The sequence below is a fragment of the Hydra vulgaris genome, chromosome 12, assembly GCF_038396675.1.
Source record: "Hydra vulgaris chromosome 12, alternate assembly HydraT2T_AEP".
NCBI lineage: Eukaryota > Metazoa > Cnidaria > Hydrozoa > Anthoathecata > Hydridae > Hydra > Hydra vulgaris.
In genome coordinates, this window is record NC_088931.1 from 26,618,704 (window position 1) to 26,636,957 (window position 18,254).

General features: G+C 29.0%; 1 protein-coding gene across 1 annotated transcript in view; it reads left to right on the forward strand.

Annotated features, from left to right (window-relative positions):
* The window catches only part of LOC101240941 (F-BAR and double SH3 domains protein 2), a 53,864-nt gene that overhangs the window by 34,425 nt on the left and 1,185 nt on the right, over positions 1–18,254 (forward strand). Inside the window, exons 11-16 of the mRNA XM_065812735.1 lie at positions 2,773–2,868; positions 2,960–3,109; positions 3,198–3,330; positions 7,983–8,108; positions 14,110–14,258; positions 15,393–15,473. Coding sequence (XP_065668807.1) covers positions 2,773–2,868; positions 2,960–3,109; positions 3,198–3,330; positions 7,983–8,108; positions 14,110–14,258; positions 15,393–15,473 — 735 coding nt within the window. The remainder of the gene's footprint in view (positions 1–2,772; positions 2,869–2,959; positions 3,110–3,197; positions 3,331–7,982; positions 8,109–14,109; positions 14,259–15,392; positions 15,474–18,254) is intronic.

Genomic DNA, 18,254 nt, shown 5'->3' on the forward strand with positions numbered 1-18,254 from the left:
AAGCTTTAGGCTTTTACAGAAGAGAGATCAGATTTAAAATCAGCTGCTTGTTCTGAGCAATCAAAAAGTGAAGATTTTTTGTCAAGACAAGAGTATAAAGTTGAGTTATCAGCAAATAGATCCACTTTAGATATATAATTTTTATGAAGATCAATATTGTAGATAAGAAACAATACGGAGCAAAGATAGAATCTTGTAGTGCCCTTAAAGTTACTTGAAATAAAGAAGAGTGTAGACCTTCAAAAATAACTTTATTACTGCAGTTAGTAAGAAATAATTTAATAATCTCAAAACCTTTATATAAAGAAACTAATAACAGAGTGAAAATTAATCGTAGGATAGTTGGAGAGGTCAAAGTGTTTTCTAGAGTTTTGAAAAATTGAAATCACTTATTTAGCACTTTTTAAAAATTAAATATTATTGAATATTATATAATTAATAAGATTAAATGTTAGACTTACTTTAGTTAATGACATTGTTGAAGACTAACCAAAAGTGTCTAGAACCTAACATCTGATATAAGATACAAGATTTAGTAAACTGAAAATAACAGAGCTTAACATCAGACAGGACCTTTTTACATTGGCTTCTTGGAATAATAAAAGGACATTTCTTCTTAAGAAAGATGTTCTTGTAAAAAAGATGAAATGAATGATTAATAAAGCAACTGCTCAAGATGGTGAAAAAAAAGGAATAAAAGTAGGAATAAAAGCTTCCAAACTTTTAAGGAATAAAGTTTCTGAGATGCACTTTATGCATTCATATTATGGATATAAACATATATGTTTGCTATTTATTTAGACGCTGGCATACAATATCCTTTCATATTTATATAAACTTTAGTATTTATATGGTGTAGTATTTGCTGAAAGAGAAGATGATGAAACCACTCAAAGCTTCAACTACTGCACACAACGCACCTGATTAAGTTGTTTTTTTTTGTTTAAATTATCCTTTGCGAAATTATTTTTTGTATTTGCACAGACAGGACTCTGACAATGGGATGTAGGTCTGGATTTCAATGTCTGTTAATGACCGATTATTGTCCGAACTTACTGAATGATTTATCAACAAGTGTAAGTAATGAAGACTTTTCAACACAAGTTTGTAGAAATACTGAAAAAGGTTGTAAGTGCTGTGAATTTTGTAAAAAGTGGTGTTTTTAAATAGCCCCCTGTTTTCAAAACTTTGCAGCGAGTTGGTTGCATCCAATTATATTGTTTTATTTCACACTGATGTGAAATAAAGCAACATAATTGTTGTGGTAGTTGTCCAAAGGGAAAGTTTTAAAACTAGATTTTAGTTTTTGTGATAAATACATTTTTTAATCAAAAATCTAAATCACAATTTGAAGCATCATTTGGCAAAAAAACCCAATTTTACAAAATTGCTTATTTTGTTGACACATTTTTCAATCTTAAACAAGTTGATTTTATTGCTGAAAGACTAAATGCAACATACCTAGATTTGTCAGAAAAGATTTGAGCATGCGAATTGAAACTTGGCAAACAAAATTGAATGAAAATAAATTTTACATGCTGTCAAACTTGTCTGCTTACTTTGAGGAAAATGAAAATGAAATTGTTGTTCTTTTCATTTATACATAAAATATTGTTCTTTTCACTGTTTCATGTTCAATGAAAGTTTCATTGAACATGAAACAATGAACAATACTTTTGTCAAAGAATACTTTCAAGTTCTTGAAAAAGAAATTTTAAGATATTTTACAAATTTACCTTAAACACCATTTGCACTTGCTAGAAGTCCATTCATCGTTGGAGTTGAAGATGTTCTCAAGAGTCGGAGTTGAAGATGTTTTCAAGAAGAGGAGTTTATTGAACTTATTATCAGCAGATTTTTATTCAGTTAATTAACAAATTTTGGATTAAGTGTTTGCTGTCATATCCTGTTCTGTATCAGATCGTTTTGTGCCTGCTTCTTCCTTTTTCTTCAACATGTCTTTGTGAAACAGGCTTTTCAAGCTTGTTGGAAAGTAGGCAACACACTTTTCACTGACTTTTTTTAGGTTTTGCAACTCCAACATTTTCGTTGTTATAATTGATCTTAATCAGTTTTTTGCTTTCTTCAGCTTTAATTTTTTTTTTTTTTTTACTAAAGTTAATAGCTTTGATTGTGTGTAACTCTTAAATGTATAATGCATATTGCAAAATGCACACTTAAAATATTGTAAAGTTTACAACATTTTAAGTATACATGGTGCAATCTACATTTATATTTAAGAGTTAGACACGTTTGAAAATTTAAAGTTAAGGTCTTATAAAATGTTTTTACAAAGTAAACATTTTGTTCCTTTGCAAATATTAAACAAAACATACAACTGTTTTGTTGGTATACTATTATAAAAAAAATGTAAAAAAATTATAACAAAAAAATATGGTGCCTATAAAGTATAAAATATAAATAAAATCAGATGTTTAGAAGTCAAAATACATAACAATTAGCTGCTAAAATGTAATGATTTAGGAGCAACCTTATTAATTTTATTTTTGGTGTTGCCTCAACTTGGCAAATGTTATCAAGGGGTCACAGCATAGGAAAGGTTGGAAATCACTGATTTACAGAATTCTCCCTAAATAATGATAGATTTGTAATTCTTGAAAAACTTGAGATAATTTACAGAATTCTCTCTAAATTATAATGGGTTTGTAAATTGTAAAGATTTAATGTAATAAGTACATATTACAAGGTACATATTTTTTGTTTAATCATTTTTCATTAACACATAAGTCATAAATATTTTTTTTTTTTTAGCTTAACAAAGTTTATGCATTAGATTATTTTCACAAAAAGAATCCTGTATTTTCACAGTATGATACCTATTCTTTTAAACCAGTAACAGGTGACAAGGTTAGTATTGAATACACCTTTGAGTCTTTTGTTATTTTACATATGATGCTTTTCCTGCAAAACAAGTTGATTTTTAGGTTGTTTTGTTTAGATTTCGAGTATTAGTTTAGAATATGGCGCCAGTGTCGTTCTTGATAAAGAAGCAAGGAAATGGACTCTTCGTTATGTTAGAGAACAAAACATGATTAAAAAGAAACAGAAACAACTTTCCTCTCTTCAATCAGATAATAATAATGAAACAGTAAGCAGTTTTTTAATTTTTTCAATAATTCTAAATTAGTGCTTAAATACTCATGCTATCTTACTGAATACCTTTTTGTTTTATGTAGATTCCTGATCTCAATCCTGAAGCTTTTAAATTAAAAGAACAAAATATAGAAGCATTAGTTGAAGAAATTCGTCATCTAGAGGTGTTAATAGTTAAGGCTGAGGGAAGGATTCAATCTATGAGACTTGCTGGAGGTTATTATTTTGAACCTTCAAAAATATTTTATATATTTTAAATGTCCTTAATTTTACTGACTACTTGTTTTGTTTTTATTTTTAAGCTTTCTGTATTTTAAAGATAGTTTCAAGCTTTCTGTATTTTAAAAATGGTTTGTCTCACCTCGTATTAAATGATTGAGCAGTCAAAGCTAGTTATGGTTCATTTTGGAATATACATTAGGGTGGGTCATTTTTTAACTTTATACAATAAATGCTTAGGCCATATGAATTTTAAATGTGTTGGCCCTTATGTAAAACTAATACAAAAAAAAAAATTTTAATTTTTATGCTTTCAAATTTGAACCTCAAGAACCGTGGTTTTGGATAAAAAATGCTATATATTTGTACAGGGAATTCTGGAACTTCTGTTGGGATTTCTAAGAACTTAGTAAGTTCTTCTTTACTAATCTTGCATGTGAGCAAAGGCTCGTAAATATCAGTACTCCAACCAATCAGTTCAATAATAGTTTCAGCATCCATGTTAATTTTTGGAATTTTTCTTGATCTAACAGCAGTATTTCTAAAAGAACTTAAATTTTTCATTGAAAGTATTGTCTTCACTTCAAACATCCTCTCTTCTTTATCTTTGCTACAAAGTAGTGCTTGAAGTATGGATTCACTGTGAGCATTCCAGGCAGAGCAACAAACATAGGGTAAACATAGGGTCCAGGCAGAGCAACAAACATAGGTTTTCTGAATATTTAAGTTCATTTTTCCGACAAGTTCCAGCTGTTTGATAATATGGTATGGTCTGTTAGTCCATTTTTGTTTTACCTAAACATTTTTTATTAATGAAATTATTCATACACACACAAATAAGAATTATCAAAGTAAACAAAAAAAGTTCTTACCTTAATTTCAAACCATAATACAGAGTATACACCAACACAGAACTGTACAAAGTGTTTAAAATTCTCAGCATTGTTTCCATTTAGTCCATGCTGTGAACACCAGATTCTGCAAAGCCTACTTGCCAAGTTTAACCAGCATACATGATTGTGGGGACCAACTTAAATTTCTTTTAAATCGCCTGGCATTATTTTATCTTTAATAGCTTTTGTTATCTGGTATAGATATCTTTAATCACTAGATAAATTTTTAAAGTACCTTCATCAATGTCTAATAAATCAGTTTCAATATCTATAGATTGAATTAGATTAGTGGAGATTTTGAGATCATTGGCAATAGGGACAAGTTTACCGATATTGCCAGAAAACTTATTGTTTTTCTATCAATAACTGGCATTAAGTGCCTCAAAGGTAATTCATTTGTGTGCAAAGCACAAATTATCCAAATAAGTTTGGTTTAAAGTTTTTTTTCTGAAAAATGAATAATACCTCCTTTCCAGCCTAAAAAATACTTATTTAAATATATGCATGGCATTTAATATCAAATATTTACCTGTATTTATTATCAAATGTTTACCTGTATTAAGATTGGTTGAATCACAGTTAACAGAAACTAGATTCTATGGATTCTATACCATGTTCTATAATCCATTTATATATATGCTCTGCTGGGGTAATAAACTCAGATCTGTTTTCTTTGTCATTTGTAAAATAGTGCAGATATAAATCACCTGACTCTGCACAAACTAAATAATGGTCTTCTTGTACAAGTTTGTGGTGAATTTTTCCATCTTCTCCAATCAAAGAAAATTTTGTCTCTTCCTTTCTCCCATTAATCATTATACATTGAACTCCATTTCTTTTTACCATATCATCATTTTTAGATTTTAGTTACTTCATCACCTTCAATTTAGAGCATTTAATTTTCAGTGACAGATGTCACTGTTTCACTGTCAGTCACATTTGTTTTAAAAAAGCCTGCCTCTTTAGCTGCTTTCAGTGTTAGTGTTGAAATTGCAGCAGTTGCTCTATTTGATACACCATATCTTAATGATGCTAATGCAACTTCTTTCATATTCAATGACTTTTTAGGAACTTGTCTACTAATGTACTCAGAATTTTCTTCGGAAACAACATCTTTATCGTCAGTATTCTCAATATTTTCAATTGGCACTTAAGTTTTTTTTTATGGAGAATAAAAAGATAGGTATTCTATTTGTGACTTCTTTTTTCCAGTTTCCTTCCTTTTATATTTTTTTCCTTGTCTGTTAGCTTCTTTAAAATCTTGAGCACCCATTTGCATACAAGTTTTTGTCCCAAATTTTTCTGTTTGGGATTTCATAAATGGAAGTTCTATTCTGGGAAGTTTGTTTTCTCTCTTGCATTGATAAGAAATATGAGCTTTAAAAACACCTGAACTAGAACTTTCCTCCTCACAAGAAACAATATTACACTTGCACTTCTCTATATCAAATAGCTTGTCCAGATTGAAATTTAACTTAGAAATAGTCTCAGTTACCTGAAGTTAACAATATCTGTAGCTTTTTTCCATAATCTAATTATTTTATTTATACCGATTTTGTCTGTCACAATAGGAATTACAGGATTCACTTTCAGCAATTGTGTTTTCACTTTAAAGAAAACTTTTTTGCGTTTATCTTTAAGTTTTGCATTTGTTTTACAGTTATTATCTCTTCTTAGAAGAAAACCGTATTTAATAACATCTCTTAATATTGGTAACTCAGAATCTAAAAATTCACTTGCAAAACCAATCACAACACTTCATTTGCAACTTTGACAATTTTTACATGTTCCTTTAGCCATCTATAAAGAACTCAAAATTTACACTAGTTTATAAACAATATTTGTTGTGAACTTAATGTGTCAACTGAAATGCAGCATTTCAAATGCATCATCTTATAATTGATATTTCTTAAGTTATTTCATATAACTTATTAAATAAATTCAAGTTCAAATAAAATATTTTTTTGTAACAATGCAAGATATTACAGCAAAGTATAGCAAAAATAACGATCTTTGTAAACTTTAAAAATCATAAGTTTTTAAGTTAAAATGGCTGTCAAGGTATCTAATTAAAGGTATTTGTGATCAAGAATTCAATTGAAGATGTTTTTGGTTCAATCAGAATAACCGGTCAAAAGATGCGACAGACCACGTATATCACATTTTTTTACCCAAAACCTCGGTTTTTAAGTTTCAAATTTGAAAACCTAAAAATTAAAAATTTTTTTTTTTTTGCTTTAGTTTTACATAAGGGCCAACACATTTAAAATTCGTATGACCTAAGCATTTATTGAAAAAAGTTTAAAAATGACGCCCTAATATACATCAAATACATCTTGAATTTAAAATAGAATATCCTTGATATTTTATTTTCAATTCTAATATCCTTCAAGAGCATTTCAAATATGATTGAAAAATGACGAAGTAACATTTAATAGTTTAAAAAAAACATTTATGCGATATGTTTAATCAACAAGCCAAATATTTATAAATAGAATATATATATATATATATATATATATATATATATATATATACATATATATATATATATACATATGTATATATATATATATATATATATATATATATATATATATACACATACACACACTTGAAAAGGATCTCACTTCTGCTACAGCATGGGGCTCACAGTGGCTGGTGAACTTTAAGTCTGACAAAACTCGATTTTTTTTTCAGCGAATCGTTACCGCAATAATTTAGATCTTTATTTATGAACAGTGATGTACTCTACCAGTCATCTACCCTTCATCTTCTAAGATTAAGTCTTACTTTCCATCTTTCTTGGAAGCCATATATCAAATCTATATGCAAATATATCAAATCCATATGCAACCTTAGCAGATGCAAAATTAGCATCTGCTAAGGTTATATCTCTTTATTGTGCTTGACACTTTCTTACTCCAGATTCTATTCTTTATTTCTATAAATCTGAAATCCATCCTTGTATGAAAGACTGTTGCCATATCTGGGGCTGATCTTCCAATGATGCCCTTTTTTTTAGACAAGGTGCAAAAAGACATTGTAAACATAGTTGGACCTGCTCTTGCAACCATTATCACATTGTCATAATGTTGCTTCTCTTTCTCTTTTCTACAAATACTATAATGGGCACTGCTCTAAAGCGCAAGTGTCTCTTGTGCCATATGCTAAAATTCATTCTCGTGTTACTTGCCAATTAATTAAGTCTCATCCTTTTACTGTGACTATTCCTAAGTGCTCCAAAAACTCTTACTTTTTTTTCTCAATTATCAGTTCTTTGGAATTCACTTCCTTTTCATATCTTGCTTTCTTGATTCATATAATTTGCAATCTTTTAAGTTGTCTGTCAATCGTTATCTTGCTCTATAAACTTTATCTTTTCTCTTCCAGTAACTTCCAACTCTAATAGTGGTTGCTTGCAGCCTTGTTAGAAGCTAAGATGTTGAAAAAAAACTGATTTTTAACATCTTGAATACAAGTGTATGTATGGACTATACACTTGTATTCAAGTGTATTCAAGACTTTTTATAAAAAGAAATCTGTTTTTTTTTTCAATTAGTTCTTAACTAAAACACTAGTTCAGAATGCAGAAACTGTTTGGCATACAACTTTTTAAATGTTTCAATAAGCATGTTTTTAAAATCTGAATAAAAGTTTCTGACTTCTAAAAAATATATATATATTAAATTTTAATTTTTTTTAAATCAGATTTTTTGTTAACAACTAACTTAAATTAACTTAAAATTGATTTAGTTAATGTTGATGAGTGGCTTCAAAGTTCGTTATTAGAAAAACAGTCAGATGATGATGATGATGATGATGACAATTATAATCCTGATGATACTAATGATGACAGTAGATTCAGCAGTGGAAATAATGGTAAACATTTTTATTTTTTAAAACTTTTTATAGTTTTTAAAGTATTACAAAAAATAAATTTAAGTGAATGATATTAAGAATAAACAATGTATTTACAAAGAATAAACAATGTATTCACAGATAATTGCCAGTGTATTTACAAAGAATAAACAATAAAAGTTGATAATATTAATTTTAATAGTTGTTCCAAGTTTAACAGACAAATATTTATAATCAAAACTTTTTTAAACATTTTTTTTAAAACAAAATTTTTTCATAAAAGACATTTACAATCCTCCAAACACTTTTTTGTCAGTAGTTATATTTAAAGTTTGTTTTTTTCACCACAAAAAAATTTTAAACGTAAGACTTAATAATGAAACTTACTTATTTAAACTTATTTTTTGTAATACATTTTTTAATTACTATTTAGTTATCTTAATATAGATATCTGATAAAATGTGAAAGAGATATATAAAATGTGATAAAATGTGAAGATTGTAAACTACAAAATATCACAAAAAAGACTTAACTGTAAAGTATGATTATAAACAAGAAATATAGGGACAAATATGAAACTAGAAATATAGATCTATATAGAAATATAGATGATCATAAATTAAAAGAACTATGAGCTTTACTATTTATTATTATTTTACTTCTATTTATATAATAATCTTTTTATTATTAAATGGAAACACAAAAAATTAAGGAAACATTGTTGTTCTAAAATATGTAAAAAAAAATGCTTGTCTAACGTTTTGAAATTGCTGTTTTTTATATCTATGAATGTGTACACATTGTTAATAATGAATGTGTATGTATTGTTAATAATGAATGTGTATGTATTGTTAATAATGAATGTGTACATATTGTTAATAATGAATGTGTGTGTATTGTTAATAATGAATGTGTATGTATTGTTAATAATGAATGTGTATGTATTGTTAATAATGAATGTGTACATATTGTTAATAATGAATGTGTATGTATTGTTAATAATGAATGTGTACGTATTGTTAATAATGAATGTGTACATATTGTTAATAATGAATGTGTATGTATTGTTAATAATGAATGTGTACACATTGTTAATAATGAATGTGTACATATTGTTAATAATGAATGTGTATGTATTGTTAATAATGAATGTGTACGTATTGTTAATAATGAATGTGTATGTATTGTTAATAATGAATGTGTACAATTTGTTAATAATGAATGTGTACGTATTGTTAATAATGAATGTGTACATATTGTTAATAATGAATGTGTATGTATTGTTAATAATGAATGTGTATGTATTGTTAATAAATAGTGTGTACGTATTGTTAATAATGAATGTGTACGTATTGTTAATAATGAATGTGTACGAATTGCTAATAATGAATGTGTATGTATTGTCAGAGATGTAGTCAAGACAGTAAAGGCCAAGACCAAGAAAGACCGAGACATTTGGGCTCAAGACCAAGACTGAATGCTTCAAGACCAAGACATCAAAAAATCAAACCAAGACCAAGACTTTAAAAGTTTTTACAAGACCGGAATCAAGACTTATGTTCTAAGTAGTCCAGCACAATAAAACTCATGCTCACACATGTAAGGGTTAAACTAGTAGTGATGTATAATGATAAAAATATAAAATGGTAGTGGTGTATAATGTGCAATAAAACTCATGCTCACACATGTAAGGGGTGATGGGGTAGTGGTGTAGTGGTAGAGTGCTCACTTCATAAGTGAGAGGTTCCGAGTTTGATCCCCGCCACATCCCTGGTAGTACTGCGCTCAACTCGTTTCTCCACGCAGCGGCCTTGTTCGTCAAGGTTCATGTTTCGGAGTTATAGAGTTGAATAAGAGTTATACCACAAATAAGTAGCCTCCTCGTCTGTACTGGCCTTCTTGGCCTTGAGGAGGTGAATTAACAACAAAAAAAGCAGGTTTTATCTTTTGACCAGCGTAGTCAGGTTTTCCAAACTCTGCCATAGCTCTCAGAGAGACGATTCTATCAACAGCTGTAAAATATTAGAGTACTAACAGTGCAATGTTGCTTATGAATGGTGTCACTGTTTGTACTTTTAGTGTGTTTTGATAAGGCTACATTTAGAGCCTTTGTAATGGCTTAGGCTTTATTAATAAAAATGAGGCAGTTGCTTGGACTATTACATAGTGTACTGAGTACTATCTGTGCTTTGAGTCAAGTTCTGTAGTCAATTTAAAAAAAGACCAAAGTAAAAAAAACCATTGTCATAAACTAGCTCTCTAAATCTATCAATCACAAATATTCATGGTGTTTGAAGTAAATTTTCTTCTGTTGAGTCTTATCTCTTACAAAGTCACCAGACCTACATGCTCTTTGTAAGACGAATTTAAGTTTAACTATCTCATCTTGTGATGAGATAGCTGAACTAAAATTAGGTAGTGTTGATGGCTATCTTCCTTTAATTCATAAAGACTCCAATAGTCACATGCTTGGCCTAGGCATTTACATTAATAAAAATTCACCCATTTGTTGAGAAACTAGGTTTGAATCTGCACGCTATTCTTTTATGTGCTTTCGTCTAGCTCTACTCCATTCTATCACCTTTTACTATGTTCTATATTGCTCTCCTTCGTCTCAAGATTGCGCTCTTCTTGATTATTTAACCATTACTTCCATATCTATCACCAAAACATTTCTCCACAAAACAGAGCTGTTTATTAATGCTAGAAACCACTGTAAAAAAGTTTTGTCATGTTTTTTTATGTCACAAAATCTTGTATTTCATCCAAAAAATTAGGCTCCCAAAATGTCCAGAGAATCTTTAACAGAGTCTATAATAAGGGCGAATCTGTCATTCCACCTCTCTTACATGATTCAGGTTTTGTTACTTCACTTAAAAGCTGAGCTGTTTTCTAAACACTTTTCATCAATCTTCTCTCTTGATTCCACTAATTACATCCTACCTTATATAGCCAACTAACAGGTTGATCCATTACTTGACATTCGTATCACTCCAGCTTCTGTATCTAAATTAATTTCCTGCCTAGACTCTTCTACAGCTTGTAATTAGGCAACATATCTATTATGGTCTTGTAGAAGTGCTCTCCAGAGCTGTCATCTATACTTTCAAAACTATTTAACAAGTGCTTTTCAAAGTCTTGTTTTCCAGTCTGCATCTTTTATCCTAATTTTCAAAAATTCTGGAGAGCAATTTGACTTGTCTAACTATTGTCCCATTATTCTCCTTCCTATCATAAGCTAGGTTTTTTTTTTACTAACACTTAATCTTTTATCTTGAATATATTAACTTATATCTTATCATATTAATATCTTATCATCAATATGGATTTCAATCTTCTCGTTCTACTGCTGATTTGTTAACAATAATAACCAAAAGGTTTTATCTTGCATTAGATAAATAAGGAGAGGTTAGGTCTATCACTCTTAACGTTTTTAAAGTCTTTGATAAAATTTGGTATGTTGGTCTTCTCCATAAACTCTCTTCATACTGTATCATTTACATATTATAACTGTGTAAAAAGAATACATAAATCAATAAAATAATAATAATATAAATAATTTTAATTAAAGCGTGTACACGAAATAAATGTGAATGTAGAAAAACAACTAAAAAAGTACTCCTTAATTTTTATTTCGAACCAAGTAATAATTTTAATACAGTAATATAAGAAGATCAAACATTAAAAAAAAAAATTAATTATTCCTGTGGGAATCTAATAAAATTTTGAGCATTTGCTTTAGTAGTACCCATAAGCTTGCACACTGAATAAGAATCAAAACTGTTTGATGCTTTTTTAAATGATGTTTTAATATTTTTAATGTTTCTGCAAAGCTTTTTTGTTTTTTTCATTTTTCTTTTAACATTTGCCCAGTACTTTTCTATAACTCTCAGTTCTGGGCAGTTTAGAGGATTTTCTGTTTTAGGCACAAATTTCACACTATTCTTTTTATACCATTCCATAGCTAGTTTATAAGAATGAATTGAAGCTAAATCAGGCCAGAACACAGGTCTGTTATTGTGTGATTTAATGAGAGGTAAAAGGCGTTTTTGTAAACATTCTTTAACATATATTTGACCAGAAAGTGTGGACTGAGAAATATAAGGTGCTGATTTTTTGCCACAACTGCAAATAGTTTGCCAAATCAAAACTTTTTTAGCAAACTTGTCATGTTTTGTGTATTTAAATTTCTTATCTGCTTTTCTTCTATATTTGGTAATATAATAAACAGCACCAGGAATTTGTTGATGATTGTTCTTGATATAAGTTTCATCGTCTTCAATAGTACAGAAATTTTTAGAAATAAAATTGTCATACAACTTTCTGCCGCAGGTTCTTGCACTTTTTTGTTGAGTTTCAGAATGATTGGGCACTTTTTGTGTTTTGAAAGAATGAAAACCATGTTTGTTTCTAACTTTTGCAACAAAACTATAAGAAAATCCATATATTTTTGCCTTAGTAAAACTGTTAACCAGTTTTTTAACTAGTTTTATATCTTTAAAACCTTCCTTTCTTCCACCACCAGATTTGCGTTTGATCGATTTTGTTTGAGAAAAACGTTGAATAACACGACTAACGTTGTATGAATGTATTTGCAATGATTTTGCTATCGAATTGTAGCTACTATTTGGATTTTGTAAATATTTGTGCATAATTTTTTCTCTTACGTCTTCTTCTTTTGTCATTTTTAAAACTAATTTCAAGTTAAATCCTAAAACTAACATATTTTTTTGAAACCACAACACATTGTAAACAAAATACAAAACAATTAAAAAGATTTTAATACAACCACTGAAAAAAATGGCGTTCTTATTCTTTCACATTTATTTCATGTACGCGCTTTAAGCGTTAAAAAAAAATTAAAAGATTTTTTTTAATAAGTAGCCTCCTCATCTGTAGTGGCCTTCTGGGCCTTGGAGAGATGAAATAAATAAAATAAAAAAAAAAAAATATTCTCCTAACATAAAAAATTTCAGTTAGAACCTTGTCAAACCAATGCAACGAACTCTCATTGAGAGTGGTAAGTTGCAGCTATCTACGGTTTATTATTAATAACTAATCCATTAATTGAGTTGATATTTTTCGTAAGAATCAAGAAAGTAAAATACAGTAGAAGTCCAAGACCAATACTCTAGGCTTTCAAGACCAAGACTAAGACCAAGACTTTAGGCTTAAAGACTAAGACCAAGACAGTTAAGTGTGAGTCTCGAGGCGTCTTGAAACCAAGAGTTTGGTCTCAAGACCTACATCTCTGCGTATTGTTAATAATGAATGTATACTTCTTTATAATGAATGTGTATGTATTGTTAATAATGAATGTGTACATATTGTTAATAATGAATGCCTACCTATTGTTAATAATGAATGTGTACGTATTGTTAATAATGAATGTCTACTTGTTATTAATATGAATGTATACGTATTTTTAATGATGAATGTGTACATATTACTCATAATAAATGTGTATGTATAGTTAATAATGAATGTGTAAGTATTGTTAATAATGAGTGTGTACATATTGTTAATAATGAATGTGTGTATTTTATTAATAATGAGTACGTATTTTGTACGTATTGTTAATAATGAATGTGTGTATTTTGTTAATAATGAGTACGTATTGTGTACGTATTGTTAATAATGAAAAATTATTAATGATATATATCAAAACTATTTTCAATTAGTTGTTTTTTATTAAACTTGATCCACAGTCTTCTTAACATCTTGGTGCAACATTATTGCTAATAAACTTTAACTAGTATGATTCTTTTTATATATTTGTTGTTTCTATATCTTTATTTTTTTATGTGTTCAATATTTATAAAATAAAAATTTGTGTTAGAATAAAAAGCTCCATTCTCAGTTCAATTTTCAGTTCTTAGTTCAATACAAGTTCGTTTTTGTATTAAACAAACTTGTATTGAACTAAGAACTGAAAATTATTATTCTATTCTTGCTATAAGCTAGTTATGATTTTTATTTAAATTTGTAGTTTGTGTCAAATGAAAATAAATCTTTATTGCAGATGACTTTGATGATAGTGAGTTTCCTGATGAAGATAAAACTTCATATCTTTACACACCTGTTATACCTGATGATACATTATCTGTTACATCATCAATTGATCAACAAAGAGTCTGTGTTACACAGGCGCTTGCTTTGTACACATTTCAGGTATCTTGAATTTATACTTTGTTTCTTTTTTTAATTTATGTGTTTTCTTCTACTAATAAAAAAAATATAGTTTCCAGTAGAGGTTACTATTTGTTTTATTAATGATTTTCAGGAAATGTCATTAGATATTTTTCCATCCATGCTAAATTGTTATTGTACTTCTAAAACTCCATATTTTTCCAATTTAACTTGTGACATCAAAAGTGCCATATGACATCAGACCTTATTTCTTAGATCAATCTAAAAAATTGAGAAGCCTGTCTAATGCAACGAATTCAAAATCAAACTAAAAATTAGTTTTTTAAATCTTTCCAGTACAACATCTTCTAACGTCTTAGATTTAAAAATTGCCTAAACAATTAGAAGTTGAAATATCTTTGTATAACTATTTCGAACAATTTTTAGTAGAATAAATTATTGTTATTATGATAATTATTAACATATAGTTTTCAATTGGGTGTTTACTTTAGTGCATACACTATATGTGAATATCTGAGCTGTAACAACTATTTCATTATTAATTGATTGAAGCCTGATTGTCAGTCTTATATACAGTAATACTTTTAGAACTGGATTGTTTATGGGCTTTCTTTTTTTTTTTTTTTTCATTTTATTGAATATTCAGGGCTTTTTTTGTCTGTGCAACCAATTATTTTAAAAACAATTATATCAATAGAAACCATATATTTGGTTTCTATTGATATAAACAAATTTGTTACAGTAACGTATATTATATTATAGTAGGAGGAACAAGTTTAATAGTAATACTATTAAATTTGTGAAGAATGTGACTTAAGCAGCAAAAAATTTAATATTAAAAATATTTTTATTATGCTACATTCAATCCTCCCTCTTTTTATTTTTTTTTTATTTAAAACAATACTTTATTTGATTGAAGTGTTTTATTTGCTTTTCATGTAAATATATTTACATGATTTTTCCATTTTGTATCATTAGATTTAGATCATTAGATTAACACACCTAATTTTTTTCAATAATGTTTTAAGGATAGTGTATTGATTTTCTGTTTGTTTTTTGTGTTTTTTTAATGCATAAATATGCATTCTATTCTTTGTTTTCTATGAAAGTATTTTTTAAATGCATAAGTATTTTGTATATTTTATTGTTTTATAGTCTACTTCTCAGGAAGAAATTTCAATTTCCAGTGGAGAAAAGATAGAAATTATAGAGTATGAAGGTGATGGGTGGTGTAAGGTAAGACTTGAATGTAAGATAACTTTTAGTTTGAAGTAAATGTCTTACTATAATATGTATATTTATATTGTATTTATCTATAATAAAGTAAAAAATATTTCATAAAATATGTTTTATAAAAATTGCCGGTCTAGAAAAAATCAGAAGGAAGAGCTTTAAAAAGATTTTTTAAACAAACTTTATAGCACCATGTGATCAAATAACTATGTTTACTTAATATACAACAAAGAACTATATTTACTTAACCCTTTGAGCACGGGGAGCCAGGATCGTGGCTATACCGTCAGAGCATGTAGAGCCACGATCGTGGCTTTGAAAGTGTTCTTCAAAACTATGACTTTTTCTGCAAAAAAACCACTGTTCATAAATTAAAAATGGTACCATTGAATAGAGCACATTTTTTTCTATCTTTTGGTATATTGTTTGTGTATATTTCGTACTAAAGATGAGTGACAGCGGAGAAAGTTTTACAGAAGAAGAAAGTTGTACAAGCGAAGAATATTTAAGTAGCAGTGATGATAGCTTATTTGATGAAGGCACAATATTTTTTATTGAAAAGTTGTATACAATATTATTTAATTTAAATATATCACCATATCTAAGCATTTGAAGTTTTTATTTTTTATGTAGACTCCGGTTCTGATGATGATGCTGGTGTCGATGATGTTTTAGATAATTGTGGCTTCCTGTTGTAGGAGATGATAATGGCCCAAATATTTTTCCTTTTACAGGTGTACCAGGACCCAAACATACTATTTCACCAGAGTCAAAGCCCATTGACTATGTTGACTTATTTTTCACAACAGAATTTTTGGAAAATTTAGTGACTTATACAAACCAGTATGCTGATGCATGGATACAAAATAACCAACAGCATTTAAGATCCCATCCATTGTTGATAGGTCATGTATGGATAAACCAAGGAAAAACAAATCTTTCAGAAATAAAGGCATTCCTTAGTGTTGTTATTAATATGGGTCTTATCAAGAAAGCTAGTATTAAACTATATTGGGACATTAGTCATCCTTGTGCTTCCACTTGCTGGTTTGTTACTCACTTCAATCGTGACCGTTTTCAACTTTTGCTTAAGTTTATTCACTTTACTGATATCTCTATCCCTAATCAACAACAACTAAATAAGACTTATAAAGTTCAGTATTTAGTTGAACATTTTAACAAAAAAATCCTGTATTTTTATATTCAAATTCAAAAAGATATTTCTATAGATGAGAGCATGATTGGTTACAAGGGAAAGACACCACATCTCCGCCAATATATGCCAAACAAGCGTCATTCTCGGTTTGGAATAAAGTTATGGTGTGTTTCAGACAGCACCAATGGTTATTTGTCTCTGTTTGAAATTTACAAAGGAGAAGATCCAGTTGAAGCAGCTGTTGCCCATGGTATGACTTACAACTTGGTTTTTCGTCTTTTGCGTCAAACCAACCTCCTCCATCGAGGTTATCACTTAGGTATAGTTAACTATTATACTTCTCCACAACTGCTATTGGATCTATATCTACATCAAACCACTGCAACAGGCACAGTGAGAGTAAACAGAAAAGGTCTGCCAGAAATCTGCCTTAAAACAAAATTAAAAAATAAAGAAGTTTGCAAATATAGAAAAGGTCCTTTTTTATGTGTTGCATACCAGGATGGTAAAAAAAAACCTGTATTACTGTCTACTGTTGCCAAAAAAGGGTTTTACTGAATTGCGTAACAGAAGAGGTAATTTAGTTATGAAGCCAAATGTTGTTGCCCTTTATAATCGAACCATGGGAGGGGTAGATTTGGGAGATGCACAGCTCTACGTGTACCTGTCAGAGCGTAAGACAATAAAGTGGACTACAAAAGTTGCCTTTTCATTATTTGGCAGGGCTATTTTAAACAGCTACCTATTGTATAAGCTTAACACTAATGAACGTAAGCCCATGTCTAGAATAAGTTTTATGATGGCAATTGTGGAAAGGTTAGCTGGAGGGTATCAACCAGTAAAAGTAGTAACAAAAAGACGAACATCTAGGGAGATTGAAGTGGCTAGAAGTACAATTGTACCATATCCACTTCCTCAACACACAGTGATTAACAATCCTTTATATGGTCATAACCTTGTCAAAATTGGTTCAGGAAAAAAAAAATGTGTCGCTGAGCACCAACCCGTGTCCGCACCAGTTGGCAGTGTCAGTCATGTTGTGTTGGACTGTGCCCTGGATGCTTTTCTAATTATCATACAACAGTTTTAAATTAAATACATTGCATTTCTTAAATTCTTTTAAAAACTACAAAAAATAAACTAAAACTCAAAATAGTTGTTTTTTGAATTTTTTTTCTTTTTTAGTTTAATTTCTCCGTTCGGCGTTTAAATTTTATCACGCGCTCAAAGGGTTAAGCAACAACAAAGACCTATGTTTACTTAACATACAACAAAGAACTATATTTACTTAAGCAAAAACAAAGAACTACTTTTACTAGCGCTCAGGGTTGCAGCTGATATGCTGCAGCACATAAGTTGTGTTGTAGAAGTCAACTCTTTGGAGTTAACTGCATTGTACCTGTTCCTGTTGACCGTTAAGATTAGGTACCTGTTGGTTAGAAGAATACATTTAAACTTTACCACATTCACCTTCATTAACTCCATTGCGCTGAAGTGTCTCTTGTTCTCATGATTTAATAAATGATTTTTGTAATTTAAATTTCATGTCTCAAAAATATTCTGTTTAAATAGCTAATTTTTGTATTTATTTATTTGTCACTATATTATTCTTATAGTTTAGGTTTTTT